The 27,543-nt window shown below is 50.6% G+C and overlaps 7 protein-coding genes and 1 non-coding gene across 8 annotated transcripts; 4 read left to right on the forward strand and 4 right to left on the reverse strand.

The window, feature by feature from the left end:
- Positions 1–1,238: 1,238 nt before the first annotated feature.
- ColSpa_06418 (uncharacterized protein) lies at positions 1,239–2,336 on the forward strand (the record flags this gene model as incomplete). Its single annotated transcript, XM_049272630.1, has 2 exons — positions 1,239–1,252; positions 1,328–2,336. 2 exons carry the CDS (start codon positions 1,239–1,241, stop codon positions 2,334–2,336), a joined length of 1,023 nt encoding a protein of 340 aa, XP_049128587.1.
- Positions 2,337–2,776: 440 nt separating this feature from the next.
- On the reverse strand, positions 2,777–3,676 carry ColSpa_06419 (flavin oxidoreductase hxnT; the record flags this gene model as incomplete). Its single annotated transcript, XM_049272631.1, is given in 4 exon segments — positions 2,777–3,031; positions 3,047–3,178; positions 3,209–3,330; positions 3,655–3,676. The coding sequence occupies 4 exon segments, from the start codon at positions 3,674–3,676 to the stop codon at positions 2,777–2,779; spliced, it is 531 nt and encodes a 176-aa protein (XP_049128588.1).
- A 5,566-nt stretch (positions 3,677–9,242) lies between these two features.
- Positions 9,243–9,482, reverse strand: ColSpa_06420 (uncharacterized protein; the record flags this gene model as incomplete). The annotated part of the gene is made up of 1 exon (XM_049272632.1): positions 9,243–9,482. The coding sequence occupies one exon, from the start codon at positions 9,480–9,482 to the stop codon at positions 9,243–9,245; it is 240 nt and encodes a 79-aa protein (XP_049128589.1).
- Positions 9,483–14,628: 5,146 nt separating this feature from the next.
- ColSpa_06421 (quinate permease) lies at positions 14,629–15,345 on the forward strand (the record flags this gene model as incomplete). The annotated part of the gene is made up of 1 exon (XM_049272633.1): positions 14,629–15,345. One exon carries the CDS (start codon positions 14,629–14,631, stop codon positions 15,343–15,345), a length of 717 nt encoding a protein of 238 aa, XP_049128590.1.
- Positions 15,346–15,575: 230 nt separating this feature from the next.
- On the reverse strand, positions 15,576–16,601 carry ColSpa_06422 (3-dehydroshikimate dehydratase; the record flags this gene model as incomplete). The annotated part of the gene is made up of 1 exon (XM_049272634.1): positions 15,576–16,601. One exon carries the CDS (start codon positions 16,599–16,601, stop codon positions 15,576–15,578), a length of 1,026 nt encoding a protein of 341 aa, XP_049128591.1.
- A 6,489-nt stretch (positions 16,602–23,090) lies between these two features.
- ColSpa_06423 (quinic acid utilization activator) lies at positions 23,091–23,279 on the forward strand (the record flags this gene model as incomplete). Its single annotated transcript, XM_049272635.1, has 1 exon — positions 23,091–23,279. One exon carries the CDS (start codon positions 23,091–23,093, stop codon positions 23,277–23,279), a length of 189 nt encoding a protein of 62 aa, XP_049128592.1.
- Positions 23,280–23,760: 481 nt separating this feature from the next.
- Positions 23,761–24,681, forward strand: ColSpa_06424 (pentafunctional AROM polypeptide; the record flags this gene model as incomplete). Its single annotated transcript, XM_049272636.1, has 1 exon — positions 23,761–24,681. One exon carries the CDS (start codon positions 23,761–23,763, stop codon positions 24,679–24,681), a length of 921 nt encoding a protein of 306 aa, XP_049128593.1.
- A 1,688-nt stretch (positions 24,682–26,369) lies between these two features.
- ColSpa_tRNA_174 lies at positions 26,370–26,456 on the reverse strand. Its single transcript is given in 2 exon segments — positions 26,370–26,404; positions 26,420–26,456. It is a non-coding gene; the product is annotated as a tRNA-Glu (tRNA).
- Between the last annotated feature and the right edge of the window lie 1,087 nt (positions 26,457–27,543).

Here is a 27,543-nt window from a genome sequence, read left to right on the forward strand (position 1 = left end):
CCAACCAACCCAGACTGTTCAAAAAGAATCTGCACCTGCTTGGGATCAGCTGGGAGGCTGCATACTGCTGCGAAGATGTTACTAGCAACTGGGCATCTTGTCGGCTCTCGAACGGCTGTCAAGTGGGGAAACAGACCCCAGCTAATGCAGCTTTTCCACGTCTCGGCTTGCTCTACCTACATACAGATAGATTACAAGAAATGGTAGGTTTGTACCTGTCTTCCGTAGTTTGCGCCACTCCCGCATGGTGCAAACCATTATTGTAGAGAAGCCAAACGGTTTTATGAAAGGGACATCATGATTTAGCTCGGATAGAGAGGCGGTTCCCTGGCCGAGAATTCCCACCAATCACGCCATTGGTGGGACCCCTTCACGCAAACAACGTCAAGCAGAAGAATGGAGTCTAATCGGATCGAGACTACCGAGACCCTCATAATGAAGTGATGTGCTGTTGGTCCGGGCGGCAGCCTGCAGGCAAGCCCTTACCGAATTCCATTCTAGTTGAGGAGGGCCTACCGGCTTACACGATGAGAGTGACTGCCAATCTTCCCGTTAGCATTGGAATTGTGCATGCTCAAGCAGGCTTGCGGCATCATCCATTCTAGACAGACACAGGTCGAGATTTCTTTGATATAAAGCCATCGAGCTATTGATCGAGTGAGGCTCTATCTTTCTAGTCCTGCAAACATCGACTGTTGCGACATCACACTCGTTTGATACTCCAGTTTACTCGCTCAAATGGTTCGCCCTTCCTCCCGCTTTGCCCTCTTGGGCCTTGGGTGCGTGTTTTTATTCAGCTTTCCCTTGATTAACGCTGACTTTGCAGTCTTTCTTTGGTAAACGCCGTTCCAAAGGCCAACTACCTCATTCCTCGCCCTCCGGAGACGGTCACTCTCACGACTTGCGGCTACCAATGCGCCAGCACCGTGACTGTGACTGAGACGCTCATTAATACCGCACCGTACTTCCTTACCTGCGAGCCATACAGCACCCCTGTGACGACTGGGCCATTAGGCTCCTTGACTTTGTCCTCCAGCACCCCCCCACCTCCACCCTTTACGCATATCAATACGACAACTTGGGCATCATCCAGTACCGCGCCTCGAGTCACTGGTACTACTAGCAGTCTAACTCATTCGTCTTCGATTGGAACAACCATCAAGATATCAACCCCTGGAGTCACGGTGTCATCTCAGTTACCTAGTGCTAGGACTCCCAGCTCGTCTTTCATATGGACCATGAACGGTACCTCGTAAGTGATCTCATAACTCTGGTAAATCTTACATGTAATGTTTCCTGACGATCATAGGTCTTGCAGCCGCCCCAGCTCTTACAACTACGGGACAGGCACCGCTGTAACTAGCATCGCGAGCGCCAAACCCTCAATTCCCTCGAGCTTATGGAACAATTCCACGAAACCCACCACGCGCACCGTCACTCGCACCGTTGGGACCATTGGCACCGACTCGTCCACTACGGCCAAGATCCCGATACCTACCGTCCCTAGCATCAGCATTCCTCCTCCGCCGGCCAGTGTCACAGAGTTTGATTCCACCACGTCTCTTGGTCCCTCTTACACCATCACCACGTACACTACCGTGAAAGTCATTAACACTACTTTCTCATCCCAGCTCCCAGGAGCATCTACAATCTCGCGGTCCGCCTTTCGTACGACAATGAGAACCACCGTTGTGGTAACCATTACGAATACCGTCCCACTTAGTACCGGCACCGGATACATGCCCACCAACAGCGGAACTGTAGCCTCCAGCAGGATTCTCTCGCTATCGTCGAGTAGCTCCATCTACCTGTCCAAATCACTTAGCTATGGAACCACTTCTACTTCGAACTGGCTCAACACGACTTCCACCGTCATTGGCATTAGCACTAAGTTGACGTCCTCCACGGAGACAGCTACCACGGATGCGGCCTTTAGCTCTAGCTCCAACGTGCCCTGTGCAACAGACACGGGGTCAGCCTCCAGGTCTTCTGTGACGCTGGGGACCACCCTCTCGAGTGCTTTGCCCAGCCTGGTCACTCTTAAAAGCACACTAAGTCTAAGCACCAGCTCCGATAAATACGGATATCCTCCCTCCCCTTCTCCGGAGACAACAGTAGATAGTGCCAAGCCGAGTATCGTCCCGAGCAGCACCTCTGATATTCCGGGTGGCTACGGATCCGAGGACTCAACTTCGTCGCTGGGGACAGCTGTCTCAAGTGCTCTACCATCATCAGTCACACACTCAATTCTAAGTGTCTCGGGTGATTACGGAGACTACCCTCTCGATTCGAAGGAGTCGACCTCGAGCGGGCCCGGTACCACAATTGCAAGTTGACTGCCGTCTTTGACCACCCCATCAGTGTCAAAGACGCTGCCTGCGCCGACTACTCTTGAGACCCGTAAGTCTGATGGGTATACTTCGACCTCGGTTTCCTACACTAGCTACGACTACGGCCACTCTCTCGGAACTATTTGACTTTTTTCGTAACTGGGACGGCACACATTGAGTGACAGATGTTTGGTGGTCGGGATTAGACAGACCATGGGTGGTCGAGGTGGCATGAGGCCGGAGTACAATCTGTTGATTCTCTTCTTGACTTTCGTTTAGATTAATTTTAGTATCAAGGACTCGGGGGATCCACTGGTGTTGTCTTGCACGATGCACATCAGGAGGATGGTAAGCACTCTAGTTGTGAGATCATGCCTGAAGAAATTTATTGTATCACACCGACTTGTGCCTCAATATCGTCATCACTTCTCTGTAGCTTTTTGATCCTATTGGGCAGTAGCCTCCTCCTCCTCTGTTGGATAATCAGTGTACCCGGCTTCTCTCACCCTGTCCGACGAGCCGACGAAACGACTTCGGTCATAAGCATGCAGTGGCGCGCCGTTCTTGAGACGAGCGGGCAGGTCAGGATTGCTCACGAACCATTTAGCGAATACAACTGCATCCCACCCTTGCTCTAACGCCTTGTTGTGATTTTCTGAGCCCCACCCGCCGCAGGTAAGGGTTGGCGTGCCCTTCAGGATCTACCGGAAATGAACGTTCGAGACTGCCGGCAAGCTCCAACTGCGATAGAAACCGTCCTTCTCCGCTTCGGAGTCAATACGGTCCAGTCGTGGCTCGATAAGATGCACATAAGACAGTCGATTATCATCAGCGTAGGCTTGAGCAACCTGGGTACACAGGTACCCTCAGGTCTCTACGCGTTCTGTGCCGCGGGTGTGATTGAAGACTCCGGTCGGCTCTAAGCGGATGGCAACGTTGAAGGGACCGATGGCCTTTGCCACAGCTGAGACGAGGTCGAGTGGGAACTTTGCTCGCTTTTCTGGACTGCCGCCGTACGCATCCGTTCATATGTTGATGTTTGAGTGAAGGAATTGATCAAGGACTGAAGGCTATGTCAGTGGCGAGCAGGTTCAAACTAGATAAATAGTAAACTCACGGTTACCGTTGCCGCCATTGATTTCAACTCCATCAAACCCAACTTCCATGGCAGTCTTTGCTGCAGTGACAAAGTCGCCAATGGTGCGGTCAATATCTTCCTGAGACATGGCTCGAAGGGGATGACCCTTGTACGCCACCTTCTCCCTCGTGACGGGATCTCGAAACGGAAACTTCTCGTCATTATCCCATGGCGTTGCAAACGCACTGTATGCTGTAGATCCCGTCATTTGAGGTATTGTTGCCCGACCAGCGTGCCACAGCTGCGCGTAGATAAAGCCGCCCTTATCATGAACGCCCTTCACGACCCCCGCCAGCCTTTAACTTGAGATGGATGGAATATGCCGGGCACGCCTGGCATTCCGCTTGCCTCAAGCGAAGGTGGGATTCCCTCGGTGAGGAGCAGGCCACCTTGCGAAGCCCGTTGCGCATAGTAGAGCGCAACGGCATCATCGGGAAGCCAAACTCGGTTCGGCTTCTCGGGCACCCCCTCTGTCAGTAGCACTCCGCGATTACGTGTCATCGGGGCCATGACAACCCGGTGCTGCAGCGTGATGCGCCCATAAGCGATCAAGTGGGGTAAAAAGGGTTGATGACATGGCGGTAACAATGAGATGTTGAGGCAGGTCAATATGATCTCGACGGCATCAAACGAACAATGTGCCGCATATTATCGTGGTCGTAGTAAAGATAAAGTGCACAATTAATTAGACACTTCTCGCAATATTCAAGCATTACGAAGCGCTGGATTGCTAGGGTCCAGGAACGATGTCACCATCTCTTGCGTCGGCCATTAGGCATTCGGTCAGGGTTGCAGGCTACTGTAAGAGACGCGCAGATTCTAGTAAGCCATTACAAAATCTTCCGAGTCCTCAGCTCTTTTATGCTTTCCTGCCGAATCAACTTTGGCCTTGCCACCTTTTGTATCGCGATTACAAGCTCACTTAAGATAGTTCCGGTACACTATCTGCTAGCTATGGTTTTGGATTGTGTCGCTGCGGAAGCCAACGCGGGACATGCATGAGATACTCTGCTCACGCAGTCATTCTCGTGGTATCATGAACCAATGCCAGAGTACCTGTGAACCCATCGGATTGTGGGATCCGGGTATTTAAAGGACGCAGGTGCACAGCAGTTAATGAGGTTAATGATGGCGTCGGGTTGTGATGTCCAGATTTCGAATACGGGCTGTGGCAAGGCGCGTCAGTCGACGAGGAAGGCAGGTGAGGGACACAATGTTGGTAGATTTTCTTAGATCTGGAAACGACCAACATCACGCTGAAGGACCATAGTTCTTACAACCTTTGCCCATCCCGCAGGTTTTCCATTTTCTACGGTCTCATGGAGAAATCGCGACGCGATCCAACAGAGAAGTGGAAAGGGAAAAGGAGGAACATGATGCTCTGACCAAGCATGCTGACTAAGACTCTCTTCAATCGATGTTCATTTCTCAACGGGTAGAGCTCGTCGGTTATTTACGTTCTTGTCTTGGAATTACGGTCTCGAATTGGCCCGCGGCGCCCCCTTTTCGTTGGCCGATCCAGCTTCCATCAGTACAAGGTTTGTTTTGCGGCCCAAACTTCTACAGACTTGACCTGACTAATATCTCGACGTAAGGTTCTCGTGAGCAGGCTAGTGCCAGGGACAGATGGTTGGCTAGAATCTTGGCCAGCAGGTTTATTTCTTCGGATGACAATGCCCATAGTGTCAGAGTTTTGCAAGATTTCACGTGGATAGAGTGTTTGCGGAACGATCCCTGCCGCCCAAAATGAAGTTTCTTGAATTCGGGCAGGTTTTTCCATCGCTCTGTATCATCTGGCCGCAAACGTTCAAAGAAGCCAGAGCTGAAATTCGGGGCACTGCACCTCACCAGGACTCACAACACAGCGCATCTCATTGGTTGCATGAGCCTGTCGACCTACATGAAGCTACTTTGTGCAAATTTATCATTGACATATAGCCATGGCCACCTGGTCTATTCTGATGCTTCCATGCGTGTCATCTAACTGTGAGAACAACCAGGATCCAATCAACTTGGTTGTCCTCTCGCGCTTCTAAATAGTCAAGTGAATGGCAGAGAACCCAACCCGAACGCCACACAAATTGCAAAAGTCCATTGTCTAGCTATACTGCTCAGCGAGATACATTAGTCTGGTCGTCCCATCAATAGTAACCTTTCCGCGAAAGGGTCGAGTGCTATGACCTGCCAAGAGCTCACTAGCACCGCAAAATTTCGGAAATAGCTCCTGGATTTGCGGCTGAACACTTGCCAATACCGCTGGTGCAAATCTCTTTCCTACCAAAAGGCTTGGCACAAGCCACTGGGAGCTCTAACCAGGCCGCAGCAAGCTGTGGCTCTACTGAGGGACACTGAATGCGTCCAGAATAACTCTTGATGCAGAGCGCTGTGGCGTTTTGGCTAGGCCAGTTTACATATTTGCTTGACATATTTGTGAGAGGGCCTGACGGACTGTGCTAACGCTGTGAATTCTAGTGCTTCCACATATATCAATAGCAGCTCTTCGCAGTCGCTGCACGTCTTAATCTCCAGTCTTGTGTCGTTACTATCGTGCTCCTGACAACCTCTACTATGAGATTCCCAAAACTCATTCTCGTCTTCCTGACGTTGTACACTAGAGGATATGCTCAGGATCCAAGCTCTCCGTCCACTCTGATTGAAGCAGCGACTTCTGCAGCAGCACCCGAGAGCTCGAAAGGTATGAACATGGCTCCGGGTCCTACACCCTCGTCGCGGCAAGGGTTTTTGCCAATATCGAGAACTTGATCAAACTAACAAGTTACACAGCACCCGACTCCAACAGTCAGCCCATCAGTCAATCACAACCGACCTCCGTGCAGCCTATAACAAGTGCACTTCTGAGCTCCGCCCAGCCTCCCGTAAGATCAAACACCCCTTCCGCGAGCAATGCAAAGTCGGTCGAGGCTTCACCAGTGCGAGCCAGCGGCAACCAACTGCCAACTTCTGCACAGGTGGACGCCCCCTCGAAAGCATCAGTGCCTCCTGAAAATTCTGGTTCTCCAGGACGGACAGCCTATAAAGAGGAGCCCCAGTCTGCGACAGTATCAACTCCAGTGAGACAACCCTCGCTTGCGGGGGCGCCAGCCTCATCGAAAGGAGACCAAAATGTCAAACCATCACCGAACATTCCAATATCTAACACGATACAGGGCACTCAGGTGCAATCTGACTCACCCAAGGCACCCGACAACACAATATCCGGTCAGACACAGGCATCAGTTGCCGCTACCACTGATGCACCCCAAATTTCTGGAGGTTTAGCAGGGAATGGCACTGCTCAAACTGCAACGGCTCGGTCGTATGTCTCATGTATCGTTCACGCCGAGGACTTACTGAACTGACCATATTAGAAGATCCGGAGCCGACTCGCTTGGTGCTGGCGGTGTTACGGCGACGGTTTCGTCACCAGAGCTTGCTACCACTGTCTCCTTCGCCGCGCAACCTTCTGACGGCTTCCGCGTAGTCAACGAGACCGCGGTGGAAGCTATGCCCGAGTCCACTATACCGGCACCCCCTGATGTGGCGACAGTTGATCAACTCGACGCCGAGCTTGCCGTGAACATTCCTGACCAGGGTATCGATGAGAAGAACGCCAAAGCGATTGCTGTCCTCGAAACGGCATATTTCGAGTACTTTGTCAACAAAGACCCGGCGCCAGTGGATATAGGGAAAATATCGATCCCGGCCAATATTTCACAATGCCAGAACAAGTACTCGGAGAAATTGACAAAGCGGAAAGGCTTCGTTGACGAGGTCCTGGACTGGGTGCCACTCATGACGAGGGATCTTCGAGGTTTTGATAATTGCAAAGCCGTTGACTCACTGGAAGTCGGAGTCTACTTCCACTACATGAGAGCATCGCCAACAGCAGCTCGTCCCAATGAACTGGAGGCTAGGGTAAAGGCGCAGGTAGATTGCCTCAACCACGCACCAGCAGTTGTCAATGCTGACACCAAACAGGTCGGCGCTCTCAATGAGGCATTGGGGGCAGTGAAGATCAACTTCCGCTTCATGGCACTCAACTGGTGGGAGCCGAAAGCAGACGAGGACTGGTCAAAGGTCTCCCGACGCGAAAATAAGCTCAAGGACTGGCAACAACGAACTCGCGCCCCAGGAAAACTGGTGCTCACGGTCTGGCTCGTGAACAGCCTTCGCAGTGGCGATAAGGATGACCAAGAACTAAACAGTGTAAGCCCACTACTCTTTCGATTTCACTTGCACGTCGCAGACATAGACAGAGAACTGACATGCAGGGAAAGTACGCCACGTTTCCCAACGAGAAGCTTGACGAGGCAGACGGAATTGTCATCGAAGAGGCGCATGTACAAGGAGGCGATGCGACGACACTTATCCACGATGTTGGCCACTGGCTCGGCTTGGGCCACACATTCGGCGCAATCGGCCAGGAATGCAACGACCAAGGCGGCCTAACCAACGCTACTCAAACATCTGGCAATCGCGACGTTGTGTATCAATGCTCGCAGGTAACCTGTGCCGGTGGACCAGCAGTGGAGATTAACAACTACATGAGCGTAAGTCCCTCCAATTACCGCATCTCGGCGTGTGCTACTGGAAGATGGCGGCACTGACACAGCTCGTTATGTAAACAGTACTCTTCGTGCCGAGGGAAAACACCACGGGACGGCTTTACCACGGACCAAAAGGCGAGGATGTTTGCGAATGCGCTACAATTCCGTCGAGGGTACGAGTCGGGAGAGTGCATGCCGGACGGAAGGGCTGCTGTAAAGAAAAGGTCGAGCATGCAAGAGCTGCTGGATGGGAAGTGTCCAGACATTGACAAACAGGCTAGCATCCTGATGAATGAGCCGCACAGTTCAGGAAAATCACTTTCCTGTTCGCCAAGCAGGCTTTGGGCTGTAGTTGCGACACCGTGGGCCCTCAAGATGTTGCTTTTTTAAATCCGTTGCTGTATATAAATATCAAAATATATAAACGTTCTCCAATTATTGTAGGATAGGACCCGTCGCGGTGATGTCGATGATACTTCAACCATCCTCAGAACGGGTGACTGTAAATAAGCGAGCCTGATCGACCCTGACATTATCCTGCATGGTGTTAGTTTCATTTGAAGTCTTGCTTAGAAATCATGTCAAATAGACATATTAATATTATGTACTAGGCTGCTTGCATTGTGTTTTTGCCTACATGCCTAGTCCCAAGATGTCCCCAAACATAAAGCCACGCAAACTGCGCCAACTATTGCGAAGCCTATGCTTTACTCTTACAACATCAACCATGATTCACTTCATTCCACCTTTTGACCTCAGAAAGGATTCGCCAGAGGCGGCCTTCGCCATTACAAGCTCAGAAGGACGAAGACTGCAGGCCTTCAATACAAGGGTCTGAGACCCGCTTAGATGGCAAGAGCACCGAGAAGGAGCATGGCCAAACCTCCAATGGGGGCAATGCCAGCAGCGCCAGCCGGAACAGCAGAGGTGGTGGTCGCGGTACCGTTGCTGGTAGCAGTGGTGGCAGCGCGACTGCTGGTTGCAGTGGTGGTGACAACACCAGTAGCAGTCGTTGAGCCAGACACGGTGGTGACGGCGGTGGTGACGGGCAGAGACATTGAGCCCTCGGCCGAGGTGGGAATGCTCACGGAGGCGGCGGCTGAGGAGGCAACGGAGGAGGCGGCACCACCGGCAGAAGCCGCGGCGCAGAGCTTGTCGGACGCGGGGAGCACCTCGTCTAAAGAATCGTTAGTTGCTTGAACACAAGGTAGTCCGGGTTGATGAGCGTCATAGCATACTCAGAGCCTTGTCAACGCCGCAAGCCGAGATGACGCAGCTGGTGGCGGCAGTCTGGATAGCGGCCTTGTTGTCAGCCTGGCATGTGCAGGAGTAGTCGCCCTCCTTGCAACTGGTGGCCGAGGCAGTGGCGTCGGTCAAGCACTTGCGAGCGCACTCGGGGATGATGGTAGGGTCGACTTGAGCGGCGGCGACGGCGACAAGAGCTGCGAGAGCGAAGGAGTACTTCATCTTGACTGCTGCGGGGTGATGATGTCGGGTGGTGAAATTAAGGTGTAGTTCGAGTTTGGTTAGTGATACAGCAGGGGACAGCGACTATCAATTTGACTGAGGCAAGTGAATGTGGATGAGAGAAGACTGAGCAGGAAGAAGTATGGAGCTGGGGGAAACAGGGCTTTATGTAGATATGTGAACGGATTGTTGCACGCAGATGCCTTTCGTCTGTTTGGGTATAGCCGGGTCTATATCTGAGTTGACATGGAGGTCAAACACGTAAAATGAGGAATTAAATTGACCTGGTTGGCTGGTCTGACCAAGCTGGGAAGAGCCAGACAAGCTCAGGGTGGACTCTCTCCTTTTCTCTGCTTTCCCCCCATCCATTCTCCGTCAGTCAATACTTACACACGTACCTGGACTAGCCAGAGAGGGACCTGGAAGTGTGAGCGCGTGCGAGGCGAAGGAGCCTGGGGAGGGAAGTGGATAACAGAGATCTTTGCATAGGAGCGGTCGCTAGTTCCGGATGGAGTCGTGCATGTTAATGCGCGCGTTGCAACAATATGATGAAAAAAGCATTGAGCGACAACAAGGCCGACCTCTCGGTACGTAGTTCCCCGCGCTATCCCCGGTCTGCGAGTGGTCTGCGGGCCTCAGGGCTGCGCTGGTGATCGCTTGTAGACAGGCGGATTGGTCGGGCTGGGATACCGGATTGGATAGTTTCCTCCGACGGGACGGGGACCATCTTAGGTCAAAGTAAGGCCTGGAGCTACCTCTGTTGGTGCTTATTACAGGGGAGTTTGTTGTAGTGGTGGTGGTGTGTGTGAAGCGCTTGACAAACAGGTCTCCTTCGGCATCTTCTCTTGCTGGACATGTGAAGGAGATCGATTCTCTAGAAAGGATGTGGCACGATGCACGTTGAACCGGGAGGCTTTGCAGAGTTGGGAAGCTGGATTTCCCAGATTCAGCCGGATGTAATCCCGGAGCCGTATGATCCATCCCAAATGGTCTTTTGTACGACCCTATACCCCGGCTGGGCGTTGCTGACTAGCGGAATTGAGAACGATGTTCGTTGGAGAGATGTTGAGGGCCTCCGACTAAGGGTAACTCCGTCCCAAGGCAAAATGTTTTCTGCCTTTTTTCCGAGCAGGGAAAATCTGGGGTCACTAATGGAAGGCAGCGGGAGCGTTTCTTAGCTACAGCGAGTTGCTAGGTGTTCGGCCCATCCGTTGACTGGTAACTTTACGAACATCGATGCCAGACTCTAGAGTCAGACGAACCTTGGGTCCTGATCAGTGTCTCTAATGAAGGTTTGGGGGCTGTTGAACTTTGATAAGTCATTCCAAAAGTTGGCTGAATGTGGCTGGGCGCCTCCGTGATCTCCAGCCAGCCCAGTACATCCGAGGTCAGGAACCAAGGCACAGCGTTGCCGAGACACTGTCTCCTCGTATTACGAGAGGCGAACCAGCTAGAATAGCCCCAATGCCACGCTGAGAGGCGAATGGAAAGGATGGACTACCACAAAAAGGCAGACAAACAATCAAGAAGTGGGCAGATGCAGGAACACGGCAGCTACCAGAACGCCGTGATTCCTCCCTCCACCAGTTTTCAGACAAGGTGACATCCGTGTGTCACGGCTGTCATGATTGGACAGATGACACCGCCACCTACGCTAGACTGCGCACCTTTTGTGCTGCTTCTCTCAGGCCACTCCCAATGGTGGGCATGGCGAGAGACCCAAGAAACCCAACAGAGGTGGGGGAAGCAGTGCTGTTTTTCCCGGGGGGGATGCCAATTTCCCCCGCACGAAGCCATTCCCCTTTGGTAAAGGGATGCTTGGTTGCCCCTGGTTGATGGACGCAAGCCCGCCGAGGCGAGTATGCTTCCTTTTCCAGTCTTCCTGCTGGAAAAACGAACGAAAATAAGGGGGGGGGGGGGGAAGCATCTGACACAAAAATAATGGTATTTCTGGCTATCAGCGACGAATCAAACATCAAGAATGCAATAGTGGCTTTTCCCATCTGTATGCCTTGACACTGGCATTTTTTGGAAGAAAAGCAAAATGGCCCCGTCACCGCTTCTCACATCACCGCAAAATATTGAGCTTGTTCAGACCGATTAGAGCTGAGGTGAAAGTTTTAGTCGGCGGTTAGCCGACTTTGATTCAACTCTAAACCACAGCTAGCGACAGGCCAGACGACTTCTCGACAGGTCCTCGATGCTGGGCCCTGGCTGGGTGAGAGAGTCCCAGTCCGGCCTTTTGCTGGGGCGGTGCAGGGATGCGCTGGTGAAGTGCCTCGACGAATCAGCCGAGCAAGCCGGCCTATCCATTTCTGCCTCTTTTCCTCTTGCCATCTTCTCTCCCCCCAAGGCCAGCCTGGGTGCACGCTCTAGCTAAGTCCGCTGGCGAAGAGGATTGGTCTCGATAGTCGCCACCGACGCGTGGTGGCGCTGAGCAAAGATCGGGTCAATGACCCTGTGCCACGCTCCAAATTATATCGTGTCTCTTCCGATGATTACTGGGTGACCTTCTGGAATAGCCTTCTCGGCGTTGGGCGACCTTTCCCGCCAGCTCGTCAGTGACAGACATGTCATGGGACGTCCGAAAGGGGCTGGCCTCTCTTCATCTCGCCTCGCGGCACTCACGGCACAATGGTCTGTGAAGTGATGGGGCCCTCCCTGTGGGGAGGCTGTTAGGGCTGGTCATCAATCCAAACTTAAGAGCCATATTGTCAATATCTCCTTGGCGTCATATTGCTCGTCGTTGTTGGCGTTTCTCTGCCGTCTCGAGAGTATTTTACTTTGTTGGGGAACTTGAGTCCTGTGTCATTCAAAATTTGGCAGAATTGGCTTGCGGCGCAACTGCCTGCCACTCGGTACACTCGTAGGCCCTGAGCGGGAAACATTGACGTCGTAACGGACATTTGGGGACCCTTCTGACGATCCGTTTGACGTTGAAGGCGATCATTGGAACCCAAGGCTTTCCGAAGCTGGAAGCTGTTGGTTGCACCGAGGCTGCTTGTGACAGGCACTCGCCGCAGCGTAGAAGTCTAGCTGCCCAGTTGCCGCCGTTCAATGTAGGAGTATGGTGACGTCTATCGCGACCTCGAGTTTTTCGATTTCGCACACATCGAATCGGCCCATTGGGGCTTTGGGTAATCGCTCAGATGCCATGTCGCTATGCCGCAATGCCGGTTCTCGTTACCTTTCATTCCTTCTTCGTTATCTGTCAGCTTTCATCTTGGTGAGCTGCTGTATCTTATTGCTTTTTCTCCAACGATCCTAGGATCCATCTGCTGGAACATTGAGATCCTAATGCAGTCGCTGCATACCTATTTCCTTGTCGAACACGTTCCTTTTTCGAGTTTACCGGAAACCCGGACCAGTTGTTACCGCATTCTGTTCGGCCCTTTCACTTGATCCGTTTCACAAGCAGTATCACCAGAGAGCCTCTTAGCCGTTTTTCTTTTTCCACCGTAGGGACATCGTGGTGTCGATAGGTATTTGCAGAGTTAGTCGGTGAATGAGTGTGCCTACTTCGCGACCCTCGCATTGCCGAGTTAGGGTCTTTAGGTGCATCGTCAACCGGTGCCAAGCGTGACATTACAAAAGAAGATAAGAGTCAGAAACAAATCCAAAATACAGACATCGGAGGGTCAGCATCCTTATCAGAACGCCCAAATTACGGGTTTAAAGAGTTTGCGTACGTAGCTGAGCACATCATGATGCAGGTATATGAGGTCAATCAGGGGTGTGGGTTGTCAGGGCATAATAGGATCAAATTAGAGCAAACAAAATGCTGGGTACATCATAACGAACTACCAAAGACTCTCAGAAGTTGGAAAAATTCTAATTGTGCCCTATAGACTGCTGTCCTCGGATATCAAGATTTAGAGCTGTATATTGCGACGGCCGACATGAAAATCAACAGCGAAGCCAGAACGTACGTTGACTTATCGGTGGCCTAGACTGTCAGTTATCAAAGATACATGACGGATGTTTCTGTCTGGAGACCGAAGTCAAGCCTGGGTTTACCAAGGGAGGCAGTAAGGTGGCAGAGACCTCAGACGAACAATCTTGACGGAGATGATGTGGTGGTTCCATCACCGTATGGCCCTGTGTGACATATTGCAATGGTTGTGGGCTTTTTACCGGACAACATATTCAAATGAGTTCATCATTTCCCCTTCGTTTTGCGCCATCTAACACAACACACTCTCGTGGAGAAATCAGCGCAACTCGAACGTGACCAAAACACACAACCAACAGGGCACATCAGGCCGATCCAACTTACCTTCCTCCAAGAACTTTACAATAGACAACAGCACTGACAGTTTCAATGTAATCAACTCGAGGCGACTGAACAAGAAACACGACCACTGCACGAACGACTCGTTAGGAAAGCTCGAGGTATGCAAGGAGTTTAGCGGTATGGTTGAAATAAACGGCCTTTCGATACCCCGAGAGGCCCTGTACTATTTTTTGACAATAGGAAGTAGTTTTAGTATCCGCTAAGGTAGTCAAGAAGTATTATATGAATTATTCCTTTTTCAATTCATCTCTAATTGAAGCCTAGTTCGGTAACCTGGCCTCCTGGCCCTGCTATACAGTGCTTTGGATGGAATGGCACCAGACACAACTATTATTACCGTTCAGAAACTGCGTGCAAATAAAAGCTTAAAATAAATTAAAGACTGGAACCGAACAAATCGTCCGTGGTCCTTTTTTATCTTGTTTTATGCTTCATAACTGCTCTTGTTTGTCAGATGTATGCTAGCATAGTTTCTTGGAGTCCGGGGGAATGATACATTCCAATGGCGGCAAAATTCTTTTCCGTCCAGGCTCACTACTGTCAATGCGTTATCAACACTTGAAATCCAACTTGCGATCATAGCACGGCAGCTGCAACAAACGAAAAGCAAATTTCCTATCACTTTTGCTTAACTCAACTTAGCGAAAGACAATCATGGAAACGACTGCTGCGCCAGAGAGAACCCTCCACCTTGTGGGGATTGGTGTCGGCCATTCCATCGCACCGCCCATGCACAACGCGATCGCAAAATCTCTGCATCTTCCATGGAAATTTTACGCAACCGAGTGTTCGACCATTGATGACCTTCTTGCTCTGGCGCGGAAGGAATCCACAGCAGGCTTGGTCGTCACGATGCCGTACAAGAACACCATAATGACGCGCCTAGACGCCATTGACGACCTTGCAAAAAGTATCGGGGCTTGTAACAACGTCTACCGTGACCTTCAAGCACCGGAATGCCTGCATGGCACCAATACAGATTGGCTTGGGGTGAAAGGTTGTCTCCTCGAAAAAGGAGACCACCCGGGCCCTGTGCTGTACAAGCCTGCGTTGATTATTGGGGCCGGCGGTGCAAGCCGAGCTGCTGTCTACGCCCTGCACACACACTTCAGGGCCTCAGTCATCTACATCCTGAACAGAGATGAAGGAGAAGTTGTCGATCTCGTTCGCGACTCGCAGCGTTTGTCACCTCCGCCCAAAATCATCCACGTGAAGGAGGGGGAGTCGAAGAGCTTGGAAACGCCGTACTATGTCGTCGGCACTGTCCCTGACTTGGAGCCCAGTTCGGCGTCGGAACTGGCTGTGAGGGCATCAATGGAGGACTTTCTTTCCAGGCCGGAGAAGGGAGTTTTGCTGGATATGTGCTTTAAGCCGCGGCGAACCCGTACGATCAGGCTGGCAGAAAGTCTTGGCTGGCCGACTGTAGAGGGGACACACGTTATTGGATACCAGATTGAGGAACAGTGGAAGCTTTGGACTGGAGAGGAGACGATGGGGAAGCTGGATAAAGACGGTGCTTGGAAGGTGTTACTTGAAGTAGCGGACAAGAGCCCAGGTATCAACTTCTGAAAAGAGGGTCTTTAGCGAATTCGAACTGTTTTCCTGTACGGAAGATGAGCCTATGACGCGTTGTAGCTTTCAGCAGCAGTTAAACATGAATCTCGGTGATGCCAATAAGAGAAATACATTCAACGATTCAACGGAAAGGTCACAACTTGTGAACAAGAGGACATCTACTAATTCCTGTGGCCCTTGGGATAAGTCACACCGAGTAAATCTGCCACTTCTCATTTAGTCCTTCACTGGTTCAAATTCAGGCGCTCAGCAAACTTTTTCCAAGCCTCTATGCCCCTCCGTGCGTGCTCCACGGGCACCTGAGCACCCTCTTCCGACATAGTCCTGGAGAATAGCTCCATTGACACCCAGCCCTTGTACCCAAGACCCTCTATCAAAGCCCGAGCGACATCTTCCACTGGTAAGTATGCTCCGCGATCCGTTTCGTAGATGAAAGTTCGCGCGTTCCGCGACCAGTTCATCCGCGATGGATTTCCTTCAATATGAAAGGCATGGCCCTTGATGAGGGGTGACTCCATGCGCTCGGCATCAATCACTTGGATATAGAAGACTTTCGCTAGGTCAACGTCGCGCACCAGCCTTTCCAACGACTCCTTCAGATCTGTATCTGCATTCGGAGTCTTTCCTGAAGGGGACGCTGGATCGCCCCAAACACGGCCAGCAATGTTGAAAGTGTCAAGACAGAGGCCGAAATTGGGACGATTAACTTTGCGCACCACTTCCCACGACTTCTCCCACGTATCAATCCACGTACTCCAGCAGAGGCTCTCATAAGCGAAACGTATTGGTGGGTCTTCCTTGGATCCACGGTCTGCGAGCTCAACCAAGTCGCCAACGATGGCATCCATATCGCCTGTGAGCTTTTCGGCAGGAAGAAAATTGGCGGGGATCTGAATCGTGTTGGTTCTCAGGATCTTGGCGAGCTTGAACCACACCTTGATCTTCTCAATCAGGCGCGCGTGTTGCTCCCGGTCCAATAGACCTTCGTAGAAAAGAAACGGCTGGAGGCCGACAACTATCAAACCTACGTCGTCGAGGGCTTTGCGTATGTGTGTCGCGGCTGTAAGGAGCTGCTCGGTGTTGGGGTCCTCGACACCCTGGAGTTCTTTGGTCACATATTCAAGGTCCTCATAAAAGACTTCAATACCTTGAAACCCTCGTTTAGCGGCCTCAGCAGCTTTTTTGTCGAACTTATGGTGCCAGGCGCGGCCCAAAGAGGCAGAGAGAATGGCGGGGCGGAAGGTAGCCATGCTGGCCATGCGCAATCTAAAGGATAGGAAATGAGGTCGAACGCTCAACAATGCAAAAGACAAGAAGATCTCAACGACATGTTACGGACAGCAGGAGCCAAGCGTCATCGCGTCCCATTGTTTGCCAGCCCCGCATAAGAGGAGCCGAGGTTACTTGACTCTCGTATGGTGTGGGTAAAGTCAAACATCTAGATGCTACTAAGCGGGAGAGCTCATTTCCGGATCACACCCGGAATGATCTCCGGGATGTTACACATTTTGTGGGTGATCCCAAAGAAGACTGGTAATTCCCAGGAGCAACGCCGGCTCTGTAGTCATCTGAAAAGTGCTCATAATACATTGCAATTGCTCTTGCGCGAGATAGAAAAACATCAGTTGCTGTGCCACCATAAGTTGTTTCTCCAACAATTGAATTGAGCTTGGGGTTGTTATTTGCAAGGAAGCCGAAGAAGATCTAATTAAGCCGTGATTCGAAGGTTGTCAGTATTTTAGACAAATTTGAGATACAGGTGGGAGCAGGCGAAGTGGAGAACGCAGCGGATGGATCACGAGGATCTTTTGATCTGATCATGGCATTTGTATTGCGGTTGAAGGATGTCCCGAGACGTATCTTTGATATCGAACCCTGCAGTTTGAGCCATTCAAAGAAAAATTACCCCATGGTTTCTAAAAACTTATCCGGGCTCCTTGTCGAAAAACGACTGCAGATCAGATGTAACACCACGAATAACGCCCAAGTGTTCCATAAACTCTGGAGGGTTTGCCGACCTGTGGATTTTATTAGCAGAGCGCTGCAGCTTTGAGTGAGGTATTCTAACCAATCAGCCGAGTCCAAGTTGGCGAGGCTTTGGAATAGCTCGTCATTGTCCATGTCACCAGCGGTGGTGTCCATCACTTGATCAAAGTTGAATGCCGGACTCAAAAATGTCTCGTGCAACGGGTGTGGTATCGTGTTTGACCTGAGAAGATGACTGGACGCCGCACCATGATGCATACTTGGCTGTCGATGATGGTTTGAACGGTGAGGATTCAACGGAGTGTTCACTACCCTAGATTGAGCCGTCGGTATGGAGCCAACGGTGATGGCAGTGCTCATTTGAATCTCGTGATTCGATGACCAGGTATCTAGTTGCGAGTCAGTACCCGACCCCTCTTCCATGGTTATCGAACCCGTTGCCTTCGAGTCTCGGTTCTGGGAATTATCTTGGAGCATGCGGGCTTGTAGTTGTTTCCTGTTGACGCTGGAAAGAGATGTACGCAGTCTCTGGAGATCCTCATTGATACTGACATTGACTTGCAGACGCATCTGGAAGCCTAGCAACTTGTCGAAACAGTAAAGATAGATACTACAAGTTGGCGGTATGTAGCGGGCTCCCATGGTTTGAAGACGTTGATGTAGAAGTGTGCCTTGTTCTTGCATGTTCGCAAAACTGCCGCTACTGACAAGATCTTGTCGGATCATGAACCGGCGCAACTCTTCTGTTCTGAATGTTTCAAAAACGCTAGCACATGCCAGCTGAAGATTGAGCTTTTGGGGCGCCACTTCAACCTCGTGGCAAGTTCGATTTTGTGGAATGTTATTCTGACTCCAGGTCCGTAAAGATGTGCTGAGGTCCTGCAAGCTCTCGACTCCCTTCTCCTTGTTCTGTAGCCTGATAATGTCATTGAGGAAGGCAACTAGCTCCACCAATTGGTTGAAAGTGCTCAGGATCTGTCCTGGAGTTTGTCTAGGGACGAACACGCGGCCTTGGTCGTCCTTAGATTGCCACGGCTCCCATTCCTCCATTGAGTCCGTAGAAAGCATGCCAATTCTCGTCAAATCCGTTCGTTGGAAGTACGGACGCGAGTTCACCCAGGATGCTATGAGTGTGTCCAGAACAAAACAACTCAACAGTGTCCGCTTCGTCCCTTCGGCAATTTGCGTACGAATGTTCTCCAAAGTCTCCGAATGGAAGACGGTTGCAGCAGCATAGGTGGCCTGGCCCATGGCAAGCCATGCGGCGTTGCGGTTGCCACGATCGAGTTGTAGAATTGCGAGAATGAGAAAGGTTCTAATGTGACCTAGATCATACTGCTCGATGTTTTCTGCTAAAAGATTGACGGCTCTGTCTCGAAACAGTTCTACAGAGTCTCGATCCATTCGGCCTTCAACGCTTTGCGAAGAGTATGCCATTATCGCCCACAGAAATGCGAGATCGCCTCTTGTCATGCCTTCGGGGGTATCCGAGATGCCATTGTGGTTGGCTACCATGTAAGCTAACCGCAAGAGTTCATGCTTTTGGACGAGAGGTAGCCATGAATGTGTGTTGGCGAAGTATATATCCAATAGAGACGTCCAATTTTCAGGGAGTTGGACGTTGTCGCAGTGAGAAAGCGGTGTCTGGTTAGGAACAGTGTCCATACCATCATCAGGGCAGTAAGCTACGGAAGTAGTTGGCGAGGTATCATTGGTAAACAATCGTCCAGTATCTTGCTGCATGAAAGATGCTGAGTTGTCAACGGAATGACTATTTCTTTGTGTGAGAGAGGTCGTATTTGTAGTAATTGGGTTAGATGTATCGGAGGTGATGTCGGTTTGGGACGATTGTTCATCCAGGATGGTTGCAGTCAGTTTCATGGCTTTGTTGACCCCAGAGTCAAAAGTCCTCGAGGAACTACCATCTTCGTCCCCTTCGGCTGACTCGACATTGGATAGCCATTTCTCGACTTGTTTCAATACATCGCTTTTACGCCAAACATCAACCAAGAACTCCGCAACGTCTGCCTCTGGAGCCATGTCTGACCTCCAATCTCGTAGGCGAAAGGATGGCTTTTGCGCATTACCGTTCAATAATGCAGCCATCCAAGATTCAGAGTGTTCGATAGTACTGAGCATCATGCCGAGTACGACCTCAATGGCGCGCACATATCCGGTACGTAGACCACGCTTCTTTGGGGGGTTGTAGTTGCATGTACGTCCAGTATCCACGCATGAACCACAGGATGGGCGACCACCGTCGCAGCGATCTTTACGTTTCCGACATTGGTTGCAGGCTCTGGTCACTCTCATACGGACTCTAGTATGTGAATGTGTAGCCGCATCATCGGAGTTGTCGGCATCGGGCCTTGTCCTTTTGCCCCGTTGAAGAGTGTGCGTCCTATCGGGTTCGTCGTCGCCCGTTGATTGCCGGCGTAGACGGCGTTTGTTCATGGTCGTCTTCGACTCGATTGGGATTCACCAAGATATCTCTCACTCCTAGAACTGGCTGCGAGCGTCTTTGTGTACTGAGCATGGAGCATATTCCGGCACTCATGTTCCAGGCGACGTCACGGGGTGCTGAAGTCACGACCCCACTTGATCGAGACGGGTAGTTGTATATAGCGGGGTGAGCTATTTCCAGCTAAAGACAGTGATTTCGAAAACATGTAAATGGTATGTATGTATGCGGGCCAACTCCCTGACTCGTTCCAATGAAGCTTGCTATGGAGGATACTTGATTATATACTCGCAAAGCACCTTACGTGATTCGAAAGCGCAGTACTCATTTCTACTTCATATAGCCCTTCCATACCACCACTAAGGTTAAGCTGGACACATGAATTTAGGAATCATCCGTCTAATGTATTATTCAGTCCGTCCTCTTGAATCTTTTATGGAGGAGAGATTCCCCGCTTAAGATTGTCGACCTTATGGGGTTTAATCCGATTTGGCAGGTCAGTCCTCTACCCCTCCTCTGCTTTGTTGCATATACTCGGCAAATTCTATAGCACCGACATAACTGGATATCTGCCGGATATGAATTTTCCCGCCGGTGGATTGACTTCAGCTGGCAAGCCTTGTGCCTAGCTAGTATTGTCTTCTACATTAGAGCTGAATCCTAGTCAAAGGGTAAGCATTTCATCTGGATCTGTCAGTGCTCGCAAGTGGTAGTCCCATCCTATCAAAGAACCAAGATCTAGGACCTTTAGTCCCGCCACACCGATCACAGGCCCGAAGCAACTTCAACACAGCTCGATGGACCGATGATGAGTTACCAATGTCGTCCCCGTCCTCCATCAACCTTGCGGCAACCTCAGCTGAGTCGCCATCCGGCACGACAACTCAGCGCGGCTCTAGAGAACCCCTCGAATTCGCGAGCCTCCCTTTGAGCAATCCGAATTCTCAGCGTTCGCCATTTTCCCAAGCCCAATGGCAAGGGTTCAATCCTTCTCAGCGCTCCTATGCACCGGATGTATCAATCGCGCTCGTGGGCATTCGTGGCACCGGAAGGTCAACCCTGGCTGTGATGGCATCCAGCGCACTTGGATTCCGCCTCCTTGACGCTGACCAGCAATTTTTCCAGACCACTGGGCAGTCGCGTGCGAGTTACAAAGCACAGCATGGCGCGATTGATTATCGTAGGGAGGAGTTGAAGCTTATGCGCTCCATGCTATTTGACAATCCGACCAGAGCGATAATAGTGTGCGGGCCAGGGGCTGTGGAGAGAACCGGGCAGGCTTGGCTTTCTGAATACTCCCAGAGTCATCCAGTCATCTACGTCTTGAGAGATGCCGAGGAAATAGAGAGCCACCTCAAAGTTTGGAACACCGATGCAATCTCTCGCCTTATAAGCCTCAGTGGGCCAACTCATCGGTCGCTGTCTAATTTCGAGTTCTACAACATCTCTAATCGCTTTCTCCAGGAGACCGATGAAGCTGCAGGCTCCGGTTCCGGGTCGCCCAAATCTCTTACGCTGAAGCGTGTCGAGGACGATTTTCTCAAGTTCATTTTCAGCATTACCCGCCGGGCCCATCAAGGCTCGGGAAATCAAGCCAGTGACGGCCCGGCTTCTTTACCACCTGAAAGCAGGCCATACACGTACGCTCTGAATCTGCCCTTGTCTGCGGTAGAGGCTGTGGGGTCCCGGCTTCGAGATATACACACTACAGCCGACGTAGCAGAACTTGTAATCCCTCTCCGGGACATACGCGGCAGGGCACCCATCTTCGACGATTGGACCGCCAACTATCTCAGTCGGCATTTCTACGCTGTCAAGAGATATACAAGGTTACCCATCATCTTAAACATCCAGACAGACAATACGCATATCACAGAAACGATTGATACTGTATCCAAGCCCGATCCCAGTTACTACTCTCGCCTCCTGAACCATGCTCTTCGTCTCGCTCCCGATTATCTGTGCGTAGACCTCCGGGCTGGGGATGAGTTGTTGCGCAACATCATGGCAGCCAAGGGCGCCACCAAGATTATCGGCCATTACCTTGGCAACTCCGCATCTCCAGATGGGTGGCGCGACCCGGATTTGACTAACAAAGTAAGATTCGCAGAACTGATGGGCTGCGATATTGTTCGGGTATGCCGAAAAGCCGAATTGCCAACGGATAACTTTGAGACTCAGCACTTCATTCACGAAGCTCAAAAACGGAGCGCTGATAAAATCCCACTCATTGCTTACAACACTGGCCGACTTGGGCGGATGTCATGCTTTATGAATCCCACATTCACGCCCATTACGGATTCTCTGTTACGAAGTATCGCTCCAGGGCATACACCCCACTGTCTCTTGACTATACAGGAAGCGCAAAGAGCCCTATACTCATCCTTCCTCCTCGATACCCTGTATTTTGGGATCTACGGTAGCAACGTGTCTCAAAGTCTGTCTCCAGCGATGCACAATGCGGCGTTCAAATTTTGCGGCATGCCTCACGAGTACAAGATATTCCAACAACCAACGCTCAACGAGCTCCGGCGGCTAATATCTGACGAGAGCTTTGGTGGCGCAAGCATAACGGCGCCATTCAAGAAGGAAGTCTTTGCCATTATGGATTTCACGAGTCCCGAGGCCCAAGCAATCGGTGCCGTCAATACCCTAATTCCACTCCGATCCAGCAACATCGACTCCTTACTTCACCGTAACAGATCAGGCCCGATAGCTGCTCTGTACGGCGACAATACGGACTGGATAGGGATACATACGTGCGTCCGCCGTAATCTTTCACCAATTAACAACGTTAGACGACGGACTACTGCGTTAATCGTCGGCGCTGGTGGCATGGCGCGTGCGGCAATGTATGCCCTTCTCCGTCTAGGCGTCTACAACATTTTCATTCAAAACCGCTCTGTTCAAAACGCAGAAGAGCTGGCCAGGCATTTTAAGAGGCAGCACGAAAGAAACGAAGAAGGTAAAAAGTCTTTATCTGGCACGAGCACAGAGGAAGCAAACAACGTTGCAATGTCTCCTGTGATTCGAGTGCTACCGACAAAGGAGGATCAGTGGCCAGAGGATGCTGACTTTCCAACAATCATAATTTCTTGTATTTCAACACAAGAAGTCGATGGCCGTTCATCTGTAGACACGAGCCTCTCCCCCAGTTGGCTTGGCAGTCCAACTGGGGGGGTCGCTGTCGAGGTAGGTCTCTCTGTAGTTCTTGCCTTTCTCCAACTACTGACGCGGTGTAAAGCTCTCGTACACACCTATAGAAACACCACTACTAAAACAAGTTCGTGAGATGAGCGATGACGGATGGATTGCTGTCGACGGTCTCAAAGTTCTTCCAGGACAGGGCACGAGACAATTTGAGCTCTTCACGGCGCGAAAGGCGCCCCGGAGTGTAATGCGCGAGGAAGTCCTACGAGCATACGAGGCTAGGATGATTGAGCAGACCAAGAGAATGGCTAGCGGGGCAGACGAGAGTTAGCATAGCAATGATATCACAGGGGGCCTTAAGCCCCGTCCATCGAAGAGTTTCAATCATAACGGAGTGGTTAGTGTACCCCAGTCAAGCCGGATAAACAGCTTCGTACGTCACGGAAACCAAGTTCATCCGATTAATAGCGCTTAGTGACATTTCAATCCGTTTTGGACCCAGCGAGATAGAGCGAAAGTGGGCGGCAAGAGCGGCAAAGGTCTTTTCCGTCGCATTGTGATCGCGCGAATACAGTATACCTAAGCGCTCGAATTCGGGTTAATCTGCATCTCGCATCACACATATCAACGTTCTCCTGTCGAACCGGCGGTGGTAAACTTTCTCTTTCAGCAACAAACAATTCATTTCTCGCCGTGAAGCTTATCTACAATCACTGCTCCCTTCACACATTGGAAAAAGCACAAAAAAACAAGGATTTGTTCCCTAGACTTACCTAGAAGTTTTTAAACAAAGAACCTAAAGTGAAGACGCAATGGGATCATCAGAGCAACCTGATAACAGGCCGGAGAAGGCCTTCTTCATCTTCGGTCACAACATCTCGCACACCCTCTCTCCAACGCTACACAACACAGGCTTTCGGGAGCTTGGTCTGCCATATCAATACAACATTCACCAAACTGAGAGCGTCGATGAGACGGTTGAAAAGATCATCAAACGGGACGACTTCGGGGGCGCCTCAGTCACTTTCCCACACAAACTCCAGATCGGTAAGCTGCTGGATTCGGTCACCCCCTGCGCCGAAAAGATCGGAGCGGTCAATACCGTTATCGTCGACGAGAGGTCCGGTAAAAGGTGCCTCTTAGGAGACAATACCGATTGGCACGGAATTAAACGATGCATCGAGAAAAGCGGCGTGGAAGGTCTCCAGTCTTCTGCAGCGTTGATACTTGGCTCTGGAGGCGCAGCTCGGGCTGCATGCTATGCCTGCCTGGAATTGGGTATCTCCGAGGTTCTAATCGTTAATCGGACGACCTCAAAGGCACAGGCCATGGCAGACCAGTTTCCCAATGTCAAAAGCCACGTTATGGCAACCCTGGATGGCGCTGCGACAGACAGAAAACAGCCCGAGAACACGGAAAAGGCACCTATTCGGGTCATCATCGCTTGCATACCGGCTGATGATCTCAGCAAGGACAAGATCCCTTCCGAAATCTTTACAGGGTCGGAAACCGGTGTGTTGATCGAGATGGCTTACAGACCCCAGGTCACGGGTATGATGGCTAGGGCGTCTTGCCACGAAGGCTGGAAGGTGTTTAGGGGAGTTGATGTTCTGGAGGAACAGGGGTACGCGCAGTTTGAGTTGTGGACTGGGAAGAACGCTCCTGTGCCGGCGATGAGGGCTGCCATGCAGGCCAAGATTGAGCAAAACGAACAGGCCAAATCATCCATGTAACCCATTTCCAAATGGTTTCTTTCACAATAGACTGTAGAGTTTGCTCGGTCGGTTGGCTGGAGACTTACATTGAGTATATGGAGACCCTTTTCCATCTTCCTCATCCAATCTTGAGAGCGTCATCGAATATGATCGCAGGCACACGAGTAGAGGCTCATATACATGTCAAAAATAAGAGATGGACCTAGTATATTACTCTAAACACACCGTCATATGTCTATACTCTTTTCCTCAGCCAAACTTTCGCCTGCCAGTACAGGGGACCATGCTTTTCAAGGTTCGGCGTGTCAATATGACGACGATGGCCTGGCAAATCTAGCAGTACCTTGACCCCCATTGTAAGCTCTTGAAAATACACAAGATACCTGTAACCAGGCGGGTAAGTTGCTAGCTTCTCCTCATCAATCTTTGGGAACTTAGCCGGGTTCGTCGGGATGACCTTGTCCTTCTCATACCAATGTCTCACCAGCCGCGCTCCCCAGCGGTTGCCGACCTTTTCAAAGAAGAAGCAAAATCGGCTATCACCTTCCACGTCAAAATCGGCGCCGTCAAACTTGAAGCGCTGAGTAATTGTTGCCTTGAGCTTGGTCACAGCGCGGATACCTTAGGGTTAATGTCGGTTCTGCAGCCGTGACAGCGGTGCATGACAAAGACACCTTTGTCCATGCCCGCTTTGGATGTTGTGATAAAATCTGTGAATGGGACACGGCCAGACCATTTGTATATACAAAGGCCCCTGAGTGAAAAACAGATTCAAAGTTTTCCCACTCGCAAACGTCTTTAGTTGTAAAATTTCCATCAGCGTGGTGTTGGAGGGTAGATGACTTGCCAAACAGTAAGATGGCCATCCCTCAGCCAGCTCTCTCGATTTAAGCCTTTCCAAGACAGGATGATCTAGTCCATTGTTGCGGATGGCATTGGCTAGGCGGGATCCGGCAGGGAGACTGTGGAGATCGGCCATTCTGATTCGTCGTTATTAACAAAGGTATTGAACTAAGTGTAAGACGACCTCGACAGTCAATGGTAGACATGGTTTCATGATATAAAGAATTGGTATTTGAATCAACTGGGATCGGCATTTCCGAGCAAGCCGGACCTTCATCGGCATCCGGGAGCTTTGTGTCCGCCATTTTGCGTGCGTGCGGGGGAAGCCACCCGGAAACCCCAACGACACGGATAAGGCAAAGACATTACCCGGTTTAATGGATATATCTGTATGTATTGCCTGTCCGTTCCTGTCGTATTTGATTCGGGGAGGGTTGGTGGAATTGTTCAATTACTTACCACTTAAAGCGTTTGCTGCATCTGAAGTATCACCACTCTCTCGGAAATCTATCAGTCACACTGTCTGGGGTAACTGACGCTAATGCCACTTACTATCTATCGTCACTAACCACCCCTACGGCATATATAGACACAGATACGCTTTACTAAAACACAAGGCCAGTTTCTGCAGACCTGAAACCCTTGCAAACACCGTTCGTTAATTACCACAGCAAATCGCTTTGATCAACAAGCTGATCTTTGAATAATAAAACAGCCTGCTTGCTCTAAGTCATTCCACGTGTAGCTTTCAGTGCGTTCATTGTTAGCTCGCTTTCAGAAGAAGGCTTTCAAAGACGCCAAGGTAGATGATGAATGGGCCGGCGGGCGTCTGCATAGACCTCGAGGGAAATTCAAAAAGGTAGTTCCCACACCGAGGTTCGAACTCGGGTCTCTCCGGAACGCTTCAATAGAATGAAAGCGGAGTATCCTAACCACTGGACTATATGGGACTGTAGCTGGTACCCTATTGGTTGGGCGAATCCTTTACAATGCTAAATATTCATCATTGAATCAATCAGTTTTTGCTGCAAATCCCCTCTACTGTATCTATGCTACTTCCTCAGTTCTTTGCTCAGGTTAAAACGGCGTCCTTCAACAGAAACTCCTATCTTCTAACAAAAACATCTAGTAGGCTTTTATGGTATGTAGCATCTATGTAGTACAACTGGGAAGTCTATCTATCCTGTGCATAGAAACCCACTACTCCGTACCAGTAACCTTATAAAATTCATTCTGGAATATTGGCAGAGAATAATCCTGCCAGATAAGAACCGGTAAAGATCTATGAACAAGGTTGCCAAAGTTTGGTGCCTAGTTAAGTGCTAAAAATCGAATCGGTTAAGCTACGCCACCTTATTATCACCCCGGAAATGTCAGGCCGGAGGTTCATTATACCGAGAGTTATATCTTTCTTACACAAACGCTCTATAAAACTTGTACCTGCGACTGTTGTCATCTTACATGGGGTCGGGAAACTGCACATATTCGTCGTCGACTCCATCCATGTAGCCCCGAAAACCATGTGACTTTGGTCCATTGGAAGCGGCATTACAACCTCTACGGAAAATAGAATGAGTTTTGACATATATGTCGAAGAAGAAGGACGTAAGAATTACTCAGATGCGGCTGGTAACCTTTGCTCATGCATAATCTGCCATCCCCCGTTTACGAGGGCAAACGCCTTCCTGAAAACCTCATCTTGGTACAAAACCAAGCCTTGGTTGATCAACATTGCCTTGAACTGGTCATCGCACCTCCAACTGGACTGTGTCTCCGTGTCTTGAACCACATAGGACATTGCTGTAAAAAGCCTCGTATCCCAAATACCATCCCGTCGAGGATAGTTCCGCAACAGGAAGTGAGCCTCCTTCTTCACCGCTGTATCCAAGCAAAAGACGCTAACAGAAAGCAGTGCCCAGCTTAAGCTACTGTCCATAGTGAACACTTCCTTGGACGGATCCACGGAAGATTGCCCTTCAAGTACTATTCTGCTCATCGACACAACTTCTTTGAAGCTAGGGGTCATTGTTGATAAGA

This window comes from Colletotrichum spaethianum, assembly GCF_022836535.1.
Source record: "Colletotrichum spaethianum MAFF 239500 DNA, contig15, whole genome shotgun sequence".
NCBI lineage: Eukaryota > Fungi > Ascomycota > Sordariomycetes > Glomerellales > Glomerellaceae > Colletotrichum > Colletotrichum spaethianum.